The sequence below is a fragment of the Monopterus albus genome, unplaced genomic scaffold (genome assembly GCF_001952655.1).
Source record: "Monopterus albus unplaced genomic scaffold, M_albus_1.0 scaffold61.1, whole genome shotgun sequence".
NCBI lineage: Eukaryota > Metazoa > Chordata > Actinopteri > Synbranchiformes > Synbranchidae > Monopterus > Monopterus albus.
In genome coordinates this window covers 2,306,479-2,318,664 of record NW_018127941.1, presented here as the reverse complement: position 1 = coordinate 2,318,664, position 12,186 = coordinate 2,306,479, and the positions used below count along the sequence as shown (strand labels likewise).

The window sequence follows — 12,186 nt, the reverse complement described above, 5'->3', positions numbered from 1 at the left end:
TGTATTGGGTTATATATTTCAGTGGTATTGTGTTTTCTCCCATACATTATTTCTTAAAATAGCATATTTTAGTCTTAAACTGTTTATTCAAGAGGGAGTCAGGGGTGCGTATAGTGCACTGACGTTTTCATGTTTTTCTATCAGTTTTCAACCTCAGCATGAGACACGTGACAAAGACCTTGTAAAGCATTAATAATGTGAAGATGTATAACTAGTCTTACTTTCTGGAATCCCAAATTACAGACCAAGTAGTCCAGACGCTGATTGGTTGAAATGAGTAAAACTTTGTTTGATTGGCTATAAGTGTATCATAGAAACTGATTAGTCTACTAAACTACACTTGCTGAATTCAGCCCGTGTCTGTGGTTTGCCTGCAGTACAATTACTATCTTTGGCATACATTCGAGAAAAACATGGCAGCTGACGAATAGAAAAAAGTGGATCTTCACTCGAGAAAAGACGGCCCTTGTAAGTTTGTTCTTGAGAATAAATAATATAGAGTTCCAGAAGAATGTCAATTAAAGCTACAAGACGTTGGTTGTATGTAATTCTGCTTGAGAATATGTAAGAAACTGCTCTTAGAGGGTTAATGTTAACGCTAAGGTTAGCCAACCTAGTTATTAGCCATGCCCCTTAGCTAGCGAATCAAACAGTATTAGTTGTCAACATTGGGCTTTGACTATTACCTGGAACCGCATACCGTTAATGTTACAAATTAGATACGGCATCCGAGGGCAAACATACAACATAAAAATAACTGTTTTAGTGTATTGTTATCTAGCTATAAATTAAATTATACCTACATTGGCATTTAAGTTAGCTAGCTAGCTGTTACCAACCAAGTTAGCGTAACATTAAAATGCTGATGTGAGGTGACATAACGTTAACCAGTTAACGCTAATTGGTAATTAGATTAACGTTTGTTTGAGTTGGAGAGAAAGCCATTAGCAAGAGTGCTAAATAATTGTTTCAGGATATGAGGCGACATTTTCTTTACGTTAAATCATTAATTTACCTCAGTGAACTGCAGTGTTGGCGTCATTGTAATAGTCATCCAGCATGGCAAATTTCCCCTTTAATCTTAATGAGTTCACATGTGCTTTTACTGTAAACGGTGATTTAAGCTGACGATACAGAGTCTGCCTTTGCATCTTCCAGTGGTGTCCAACAGCTGGTTTACTTCTTTCTCATCTAATTTGCTAAAGTTATGTTGGTCATGAATTTGTAGGTGCAGTATTTGCATTTCACTGAAATCTGGAAATGGGAATGTACATAACATTTAAAACGCTGTCATGCGGGCTGTCCCAGTACACCACAGGCTTGACGTTACTGTGTGGGACCTCATGAAAAAACCCACCCTGTTACAGCCTTCCTGTCTCCGCGGGAGTGTCCTTTACTGGAATATGCACAAGCTTAGTTGCACGTACTAGTGCTTGATGAACAGTAGGAGAGTGATTGATTACTGAAGTTGTTTTTCAAGCTAAAATGGCTTAGAGCTTCTTAAATATTTGGAAATATATGTTGAACATCATTGTAAATGTTAAATATTTGCGTGTTGGACTGTTGATTAGACTAACCGAGCAAATTAAAGACTGCAGTATGTTTCTGTTTGGATGAAAGTGTAATTTTGACTTTGCCATGTATGAATGGATTAATGATTATTTAGAGCTTTTGTGTTGTGTATATATGTGGGCATATCAAATAATCCATATCAAATGATTGTACCATCAGTATTTTTAGGACGGAACTACACAGGCGTACTGGATCAACATCCCGCACCTTGATTGTGATCATAGACGTGTCGCCATTGGTCTTCAGTCAGCATGGGAAAAATTCCACTAAAAGGCAAGGAGTAGTCACTATGCCTGATAAAGACAACGTTCATGACGTTGGAGGTTTCATAGGCAAAATGATCATTTTACATATATGCAAAATGATAAAGCCACATTCTCCCAAAGTCTTGAGGAGAGCTCTAATCAAACACAATAAGTGAAAACATGTGGATATACAATGGGCTTTAAAGGATAAGGCCAGTTATTTTCTATATTATTATTATCTAAAAATCCCCATACCAAGGCTAAATCCAACAATTAATTGCCTCTATTTAAAGGGTTAATGTCTCTCAGTCTGGATTAGTTTACTCATCTGTGCTACAGACAACCTGTTGTTGTCCATAAAAGACTGAGAACACATAAGTGAAATGCACTGCTTCACTGGGTGACATGTTTCATCATTAGAAAAGACAAGTAAGCAAGAGCCAATTATGTGAGCTCTGCTTTGTTTATAGTCTACCAGCTTCTCATGCTTTCACAGAGATCTTGTGCATGCGCAATTGAGTCTTGCTGTTTTAGACACTGTGAAAACCTATGCCTGTTTGGAGGTTTTGGGGCAATAGTTTTAACAACTATGAGGGTTTGTGTTTTGTAAAGAGGAAACACGTCACCCTGTGCAGTGGTGTGTTTCACTGATGTATTTTAATCATTTTTGAACAACGATGGAGGTCTATGGCACAGACCAACAAGCTAATCCAAGTTGGAGACTGACGGACATTAATCATGAGTAGAGGGAGTTCATTGTTGGTCTCTATAAGGATTGTTGAAAACAGTGTTAATATAGAAAACAATCAACCTTATCCTTTATTATGTGACTTTGTTTCATTATGATTGTATTCCAGGGATTACTAAAAATGTTTTATGAATTAACAGTGAATTAGTTGTGACAGTGTTGTTGTTTGACACTAATTCCCATAGAAATACATGGTTACTACCAGCGTTCATATTCTTATAAAGTATGTGATTGCATGTAAATTTGGGGTGGAGCACGATTTGGTTCAATACACGATCTAGGACTTGCCATTGGATACATTCACAGCAACAGTTTTCTTTGTGCATTAACATAAATTACTTGGGAGTCTTGACTTGATATTGCAATCCATTTTTCAGTTCACGTTGCATATTGTCACATTTTTGAATCATGTTATATTGTTCCATGAGGCATTACACCCCTAATGTAAATTTGAAATGTTATTACAAAGTGATTATAATGTTTGATGTGAAAAATACTCATTATTCAAAAAATGTTGGATAAAGTTTTCAAAAAACAAACAAAAAAAGGGTGTTGCCCTGTCTGAAGTGACAGGATTTAATTTGGCCAGAGTAGATTTACACTTTAATGCACTCTTTAAATTTGTATTTTAGACCAAAAAGATGGCAAAAAAGAGAAACCAGGAAGAACAGCTCCGCCGGCAGGTTCAGTTCCCACAACAACAAAAGGTGATTTTTCTTGTTTTGTAAACATTTTGTGATGGTATTTCCCTTGATTTGTGAGTCTTATTGCCGTAGATTACTTTGGTTGACATCTGAAGAGCCTCATAGTTGTTTTATGGTACTGTTACTTGAACCTTTTAAATAACATGCCTGTGTTGTAGAGAGCCACATTTTGCCCAGGTTTGCTCTGTGTGCTACTAGCATTGGAATGACAACAGATTTTCTAAAAAGCTAAAATTCTTGTTTTACCTTTAAAAAAACATGATATTATGAAAATCACTCATCTTGTTGATGCTGGTGGACCAAAGATTTGGAAAGTAACCAGGACTTTGGCTTGTTATTTATAATGTAACCTCACAATTCACTGATTTCTCTTCAGATGTTTTCAGCTGGGAAGAATATCTAAAGGAAACGTCATCTATACCAGCTCCACCAAGCTGTTTCCGTCAGGTATGTCCTTGTGGATTCACTAAATAGTTGTCAGTGGCCATTTACTTGAAGCTAGGCCTAGTTTTACTCTTCAGTGTACATGTAAGGAATTTTTAAGTCATTGGGAAAGAATTTGGAGGCTTTTAGACATGGATAACAGTTTTAATAACAAAGCATATCTATTTGTTTTTTTCAAAAAGTAAATTTTGCTTCGCCCTGCCCACCCAGGGTCATAGTCTAAATTGAAACGGTGTTTTGCCGTTACTGTTGACTCTGTGAGTTTGTGCCAGTAGTACAAACTGGATTTGTGCCGTCACCCAAAGGTTCTGCATTTCTGACTTTGAATGTAACAGCAGCTTCCCTATTGCTGATTGTCACACAGAAGCATACTGCTAGTTTTTCCTGTACAGTTAACATAAGATTTTACAAGGTGACATTTTTGTAATCTTAGCTGGAACTCTGGGTTGATGTAATAATTTGTATAGTGTATTTTAGCAGCCTGACAGCATCAATACTTACAGCATGATTCTGTTGTCCTCAGGCTAGAGTCCCACCATCCAATGACTTCAAGGTGGGAATGAAGCTTGAAGCCCATGACCCGCGCAATTCCACCTCAGTTTGTATTGCCACAGTGATGGGTTTAACAGGGGCTCGTCTGCGTCTCCGTCTGGATGGTAGTGATAACAGCAATGACTTCTGGAGACTGGTCGACTCCTCTGATATCCAGCCTATTGGCACCTGTGAGAAGAATGGAGACATGCTGCAGCCACCACTGGGTAAGAAAGTCAGGAGAGGAGGCATGTTCTCAGTTATTAATGGTAGCAAGGTGATAAAGGAAACATTTTATCTGTATTGCTTAGTTGAGATACTCCACAACACAGAACAAATGACCTACTGTGGCAGATTCTTAAAAAAAACTATCATAAAGTCATTTTCTATGACTACATCCATTTATTGCCTATATCAGCAAAACACAACGACAGGTTTATAAATGTTCAGCAGAAATGGAATAAGAAATAGAAGTCTAATGAAACTGAACTGAAAATAATTGTTAGATTGTATTGTAGAAAATGTTTTATGTGGGAGAGAGAGAACATTTTTCAATAGCCATTAAAATCCATTGTTATTATCAGTATTATTTTGATTTTTTTATGCTGCAGAAGGTAACAGGAATATGGCAGAAATGTTTATATTCTTGTAATAAATCTGGAATAATCAGAATAGCAAGATCGTGACAGATAAGAAAAGTGTGTGTGTATATATAAACAATGAATTTTTGCAAATGTACAAAAAATTCTTTTTCGACTCTGGTAGAGGTTGTAGGCCGCTGTATTTATCTGACAAAAATGATAATAATGCCAGTTTCTTTAGCATTACTGGAAACTACCCAGCACATCACATGGTGTGTTAATAGCAATTAATTTTTTGCCTGAATTGTTTAAGCTAGTTTTTTTTTTTTTTTTTTTTTTTTTTTTTTTTTTTAAATGTGCTTCCCTAGGATTTCGGATGAATGCATCCTCATGGCCTATGTTTCTGCTGAGAACCTTAAATGGAGCAGAGATGGCACCAGCCACAGCCTTTAAAAAAGTATGTTTTGCTTAAAAAACCTCTATTGAACAAACAGTATGGCACCAATTTATTGGCAGTGCATATAATTAAAAGCTGTTGCAATTGCACACATTTTCAGGAACCTCCAAGGCCCCCTCAGAACAGCTTTAAGCCAGGCATGAAGCTGGAAGCTGTGGACAAGAAGAACCCATACCTCATCTGCCCTGCCACCATTGGAGAAGTGAAGGGCGATGAGGTCTTTATTATGTTCGACGGGTGGCGGGGTGCCTTTGATTACTGGTGCAAGTACGACTCCCGGGACATCTTCCCTGTAGGCTGGTGTTCCCTCACGAAGCATAGCCTCCAGCCACCAGGCAACAGCGGTGAGTGTTACCCTGTAGGTGGCAGCACAGGTCCGCAGGGTTGGAGGAAGATGCTGCTTTTTGTAATCAATGCATCCTTCACACTCATTTAGAGGTGGTGGCCTCCCCACAGGCAGGAAATTGCAACCACAGCTAGAAAATATAAACATGATTAGCATTAATCATCTGGTCTTGTTACTTAGTTTGGCAGAGTAAAATACACAGCCTAATCTTTAACAAGCACTAGACACTCACTAAAGGAAAGCATGAATTCAGCCTTTTGATATGTGTGTTCACACATATTTGTACATTTCTGAATGGAAATGTTTCTGTGTTTGAAGGGCATGAACATAGATTTACAGTACATGTAAATGAATGATGCGGTGGTTGTGGTTTGAAAGGTTGTACAGGGGTTTGTCATGACTGCAGCTGGGTTGGTGAAAGGGTGAATTTTTCCATCTCATTCTAAGTGACTGAGAGAAGTGCTGAAAGAAGGACCAGGAATCAAGAGTTCTCATTTCAGGCAGTTTACTGACTCAAGCTTGTTTGAGGTCAACAACATAGACAAATCAACATCAAGTGTACATTCTCTCATGCAGACTGTGCTCTGCAGGTGGTACTTATTGTGGCTCACAGAAACCCAAACTAGGCTTCAGACTGAGCTGCAAAACAGCGTGGATGGACGGCAAGTGAAGAAGTCATGCCTGAAATACCCCTAAATTCTTATGCAAGCATAAGCATGTCAGTCTCCTATCACCTTTCATTGGCTACAGAGTCAGAGTTAATGATGCTGTGAGACATCTTGTGATGCAGTTGAAAAGATCCTGCTCATTTGTCAAACATTGTAAATATACCTGAATAAATGAATGAAGAAGTCACCCAACAGTTGGTTGTTAAATTGCCAGCATCATAAACAAAGGTAGCAAGTATTAGGGGAATCTTCCGAGTTGTCATTGTCACTAGACCTTAAACCAAACCTGATAAGTTATTACTATATGGAAATTGACAGTTTATTTACATGTCCTGCAGAGAGCTGAAACACAAAACTCAATCATGTATTTTCCTTGAAGTAAAACTTCTTTTTCATGTTGTGTCTTTTCACACACAACTTGGTTGTTCTGAATAGATATGGATTTACAGTACCATGTTTTCACAGTCCTCACAGCGGCTCTGCTTAGTAACAAGTTTAATGTGGTGTTTTCAACATGGTCTTCTTGATAAACAGCAGTGACATTGAGAAATTGGAGTGTCATGAGCACGGAGCCAACAGCTGCTAGAGACATGAAGCTCTGCAGATACACTGTGGAGTCCTGCTGGTTTGTCCTCTGTGTTTAGATTGGTGGGAACAGACAGAATTATTATAGAGATGGGAGTGATGGAGCAAGGAGGATTTATGTTCTTCACATCATACTTGTTTACATGGAAAAATATGTTTACATAACAGCTGCTGAGGCCAGACTCTAACATTTGCTCATTCAGGTTTATGTATAAGACTGGTCTTATACACAAGAAGAGAGAAGATTATTAACCACAAAGCACACGACAAACAAAACCAGCTGCTGCTAAACCCCTACTTTACTTTGATCTACTCGTGTATGAGCTCTAACATATTGGGAGGGGCTTTGATAAGCACACATGCTTTTCCTAGCACTCCTTTCTCCCTGTTCCTCCCCATTTAATGCTGATCAGTCTGCACACTCCAGCTCCTCTCTCGCTCTGGTCTTTGTTTTGAGTTTCTCCTGTGTTTTGAAAGAAGGACTTACTATTTGGCTCTGTATTATATAATCCCAAATCCATACAGAAACAAAAAATATTTATGAGCTGAGTAGATGTGCTGCTGCTTTGTGTGGGTATGTGTTAGTGTATTTTTTCCTTTGAGGACACTGACTTACACATTCTCTTTCTGTTCTTGCCGAAGCTTTTTCTGTCATTTGTAGAGAAAAAAAACCCCGTCAGAATACATAGATTTGCAATAAAAAGACTGAAATGATGATTTCTGTTTTTGAAGATTAGATACATTGTACAGACTATATGCTTACACTAAAACAGTGAGGTGGTGTTCAGTATGATTTCTATCGTTTCAGTGTTTATTTTCTGTAGATATGGAATTATATAAATTTACTCAGGTACATTTTCTTTATTATTGGGGGGGATTCTCATTCTTTTTCCTTACTCCACTTGTGAGCTTCTACTTTGTCCATAACATGTTAATCAGCTAGCAGAAAAGTGCACCGTAGTTTTTAAAAAGTAGACAGTTGTAATTCTGCACATTAGAAGTATCTCTAAAACATATGGATTCTAGTCTGTACAAAGCACCACAATGCTGACTAGTTGCTGTTGTAATATGGCTGAAATATTACAGATGCTGTTCTCACCGGAGCGTTAAAGAATGGTCGTACAGAATGTAAAAATTAAAACAAGTAAATGGTATAGTATGACATAAATTAGAGCACTTCCCTGTCCCGTGTTTGAATAATGTGATGCCCATGTCCAAACCCAGGTTGGCACTAGGGCTCGTGAGTACTTTATCTCTAATCCCAGCCACCACCAGCAGCAGTCCATTGCACTGTGTTGGTCACTGGGTGACGAGATAATGACACATAGATTGTCTCTGTTCATTTTATAGTAATTTCTTATTGAGCATGTCACAATGTCGTATTCAGTGTTTGCATTTTTGACAAGGACACATTTTTATTTACTCTTTGTTGTTATTACAGTTAACATGCCAAAAAACCTACAGATTCTCCCAGCGTCACCCTCAAAGCCCAGCAGGCGCTCCTTGCAATCACCATACAGGCTCCCCAACCCCCTGCCCCCTTTGCCTGTGAGGAAGGGGGTAAGAGGCCGTCGGCCCAAGAGTGAGACCATTGCTTTGCTTAAAGCAGTAGCAGAAGCGGCAGCTGCTCAAAATGGAACCATACCAGAAAACACAGAGCTTCTACCCCGGCCCCACAAAAAGAGAGGTCCCAAACCTGGAAGCAAGGTGCGAACCTGCTCAGCAAACTCGACCTGTCATATTTACACATTGCATGAGTTCTTTTCTCTTCTACATCACTTGTCTTAAAAACATGGCTCTGAAAATGAATCTGTTTTTTAGAGAAAGTCCAAGATTCTCCAGAGTCCAGCACCACTACCCAGCATCCAAGTTCCACAAGAAAGCCCTCCCAGCCTCAACTCTGTGGTTTCAACAGGTACGCATTAACTGTTGGTCGCTTCCCATAATTAGTTGTACTTACTACACTGAGTTAAAGCTATTTTTAGAATGTCTAAGGCTCATTGTGCTTCTTGTGTTGTTCCAGTGTGTGTGTATGTGAATAAGCATGGAAACTGTGGTCCCCACCTGGACAGAAAACAGATGCAGCATTTGCCAGACCACTTTGGCCCTGGGCCAGTGAATGCTGTGCTCCAGCAGGTGGTCCAGTCATGTATAGACTGTGCATACCAGCCTAAAGTCCTGCTCAGCGCTCTGCAGACTCATTCAGGAGGAGGAGAGGTTGTCAGAGGTAGCAATACATACACAATACTGGTTATTACAAGTTTTTGTGTTATTGAAGGTATATTAACAATAATAATTGAAATAGTTAAGCATCTGTCTCATTAGGTGGCTGTGCAAGTGGCCAAGCCACTGTCACAGATGAATGAGTACCAGAGTAAAAACAGGACTGGACATTTTCACCAATCTCCTGATGTCAGCAGATTTCAATTAAGTCGAGTCAAGAGTAGATTTGATTCTGTTGTTTACAATACAGTTACATCAGATAAAATAGTGTTGCGCTTCTCAGAAATTATATTTCCTCTACATTCAACAAATAAGCACTACTTGTTTCAGTCAATATAAAATAGTGTAAAGTTCACAATATTGTAAAAACGTCTGCCTATATATACACACACACATTTGACCTTAAAATCACCTTTCTGGGCATGTTGCAATAAGTCAGTTCCACAAAGTAGACACTTGACACATCATGTAGCCCTAATTCAACCACACTCAGCAGGTAACCAGCGTACATGCCCAGGTATTGCATGTGTTTACTGAGAAAAGATGGACCTGCAGAGATTGGAGCTTGGGGTGCAGAATCTGTACTAGATGAAAATGTAATAAAAATAATGCTTAATCAGAAATTTGTTTTTATCCAGCCTTAGTAATAAAACTTGTCTCTCATCCCAGTGAGAACAGATGGTGGAGTTCGTGCAGTCAAACTACCTTCAGCCTCCAGTGCTTCCTTTGTGTTGCGCTTCTTGGAGACTATGTGTCATCACCTGCAGTGTGACAACCTGTTCAGCAGCCAGCCGTTCAGCCACTACACTGCTTATGACAGGACCAAGTCAGGTAAATATTGTATTTTCAGCAGGTATATCATCTCTGCTTCCTCAGGAAAAAGACTGTCCCAGGAAACTTGGAAGTAAACAGACATACACTGTCCCAGTCTATAAATAAACTATAAATTCCAACAGTTTTCTTAAAGAAAATTGTTTATCTACACAGAAACTGTGGTTTGAATGCTCTGATTGTTCCTGTGTAGCCTAATTTGTGTCCTGTATTGGGAGGTAAAGAACATGGTAGTCCTTGTTTTGTTCTGTAGTGTGTATGCAACACTGTTCTGTTAATAATCAGTTGCTCCTTGTTTTGTGTTCCAGTGAAAGAAGAGGTGCTAGACACTCCATCTCTGGTTCGGGGTAGTAAACGGAGTCTCTCTGGAGTCTCCCCATTGTATGCTGCCCCTCTGTCTCCTAAACATCTACGCACCGAAGCCCACCCTTCAGAAGGTACAGCTCCATATGCACACCTTTTTATACTCACATAATTTCTCATCTCAATTTCCTCCTTATTTTTATTTTATGATTATTTTGGATTATCGCGTTCATAAAATAACTGCAAAAACCACACATCTACCCGAGTCATTTTATTTTTTCAACAGTTGTGCTGTTGAGAGTGTGTCCACAAGCACACAGCACCAGGCCCATATCTCTGTGCACCAGTGGAGGAATATCTTAAAACAACCTTAGACTTGTTATGGGCTACTTGTGTTCATCTTGTCAGGCGTATTAATTTACGGGGAGTTTTTGACACTTGATGGGCTGTGGAGGCCCAGAGAGATGTAGTAGTAAAGGTCTCCACCCTCCTGACTACTGCTGCACCTGTTCTCTCTCTCTCTCCTGTGCTCCATGCTGTTCTCTCTCCTTCCTTCCTTTCCCCTTTTGCCTGCACTTAGTTACCAAATATTTACACATAACATCCCAAAGAAACATGCTGTTATTAACTTGAAATGCAACTTCCTTGCATCCCTACTTTGTCAGTTTGGCCTGAGTTTGTATCTTTTTGAAATTGGCACCCCATATGATAAGGATATTGATAAAACCATGTTTATTAGCTTGATTAGTTCACTTTTGGCTGGTTGGTGGTCAAGCACCACCACATTTCCTACTTACTGTTACTACTTACTATTACTGTGTAATATAATAAACAGTTTTTTCCTAATTCACTTCTGTGTGTATTGTGTGGATACAGTCTGCCCAGCTGACTGCTCAGTGCTACTGCCAGCAAGGTGTGATGATGCTATAATGGCCATCTAAAAGGTCAACATGCTACACATTTTTTAAGGTTGATTTTAGCTCTACTGTGATTGAAATGATTATTTAAGACATTTAGTTTGTATTAAATACAGGGTATATTCCAAAGCATAGGAAGGCAGCATGAGTCATGTCTTTTCATCAGGTCCAGAATTGATGAATAATGAGATGTTGCTGAACTTGATTTATTTGATTTGATTTATTCTTTCAAGCATGTAAAGACAGTTGATATGTCAACACGCATAATTTTACACATATCCAACAAATGCTAATCCAATATCAATTTGCTTATACCTAATACATGCTTGAATGGAGTAGAAAGAAGTCAGACTTATCCAGTCCTACCCCATGAATACAGCAGACAAGAAGGATCTAATGGTACTTACTGATCTCTGGTCAGGTTCAGGTGATGAGCCCTTCTCTGCAATTCTTCTCCTGTAAGACAGAGTCCAGAATTATTTCTGAAAAACAGTTGCTATTTTTAAAAACATATCATCATGTTTAATGTTAATATCATAAAGCACAGACCACACAATTCCTCCTGAACTCCACATTTTTAAAACCTAAATTCCTTAGATTTCTCTAGATCTTACAGTGATACTTCTCTGTCAGCAACAAAGTGCATTTAAATTACGATTTTACTACATATCATCTCATAATACTGAGGAATAGTGAGAGTGATGAGTACATGAACTTATTCTTCAGGTGGCACAACAAAATCCATTGCGACCAACATTGGGGTTTGCTAAATCTACTGTATGGCAACTGTGTCAAGTTTCACTTTTCTGTAGTATATGAAACAAGATCTGAAATTCATTCATATGACTCAAGTGCCTATTTTGAGACGTACTGAATCGAAGAGTAATATATGATGTGTCGCTACCTCCTTGCTAACAGGGCACTCATCTCCTCCATGAGCCCTCCTCCTCCAGGCAGAGGGCCGTTGCCTCTGGCTTCAGATTTGGCCCCTCCAGCCCCTGGCATGGCTGCTGCCAGAGCGGCCGCCGCCT

General features: G+C 39.0%; 1 protein-coding gene across 3 annotated transcripts in view; it reads left to right on the top strand.

Annotated features, from left to right (window-relative positions):
* The first annotated feature begins 318 nt into the window (after positions 1 to 318).
* LOC109962100 (Scm polycomb group protein like 2) overlaps positions 319 to 12,186 on the top strand; it is an 18,019-nt gene continuing 6,151 nt past the window's right edge. For 2 of the 3 annotated variants that reach the window (XM_020603513.1, XM_020603512.1), the window contains exons 1-12: positions 319 to 468; positions 1,732 to 1,845; positions 3,198 to 3,272; positions 3,646 to 3,716; positions 4,237 to 4,471; positions 5,194 to 5,282; positions 5,383 to 5,626; positions 8,323 to 8,588; positions 8,703 to 8,796; positions 8,905 to 9,108; positions 9,774 to 9,935; positions 10,244 to 10,372. In XM_020603513.1, the coding sequence (XP_020459169.1) occupies positions 1,824 to 1,845; positions 3,198 to 3,272; positions 3,646 to 3,716; positions 4,237 to 4,471; positions 5,194 to 5,282; positions 5,383 to 5,626; positions 8,323 to 8,588; positions 8,703 to 8,796; positions 8,905 to 9,108; positions 9,774 to 9,935; positions 10,244 to 10,372 (1,591 nt within the window). In that variant the 5' untranslated portion in view covers positions 319 to 468; positions 1,732 to 1,823. The remainder of the gene's footprint in view (positions 469 to 1,731; positions 1,846 to 3,197; positions 3,273 to 3,645; positions 3,717 to 4,236; positions 4,472 to 5,193; positions 5,283 to 5,382; positions 5,627 to 8,322; positions 8,589 to 8,702; positions 8,797 to 8,904; positions 9,109 to 9,773; positions 9,936 to 10,243; positions 10,373 to 12,186) is intronic. The other variant, XM_020603511.1, reaches the window with a different exon arrangement.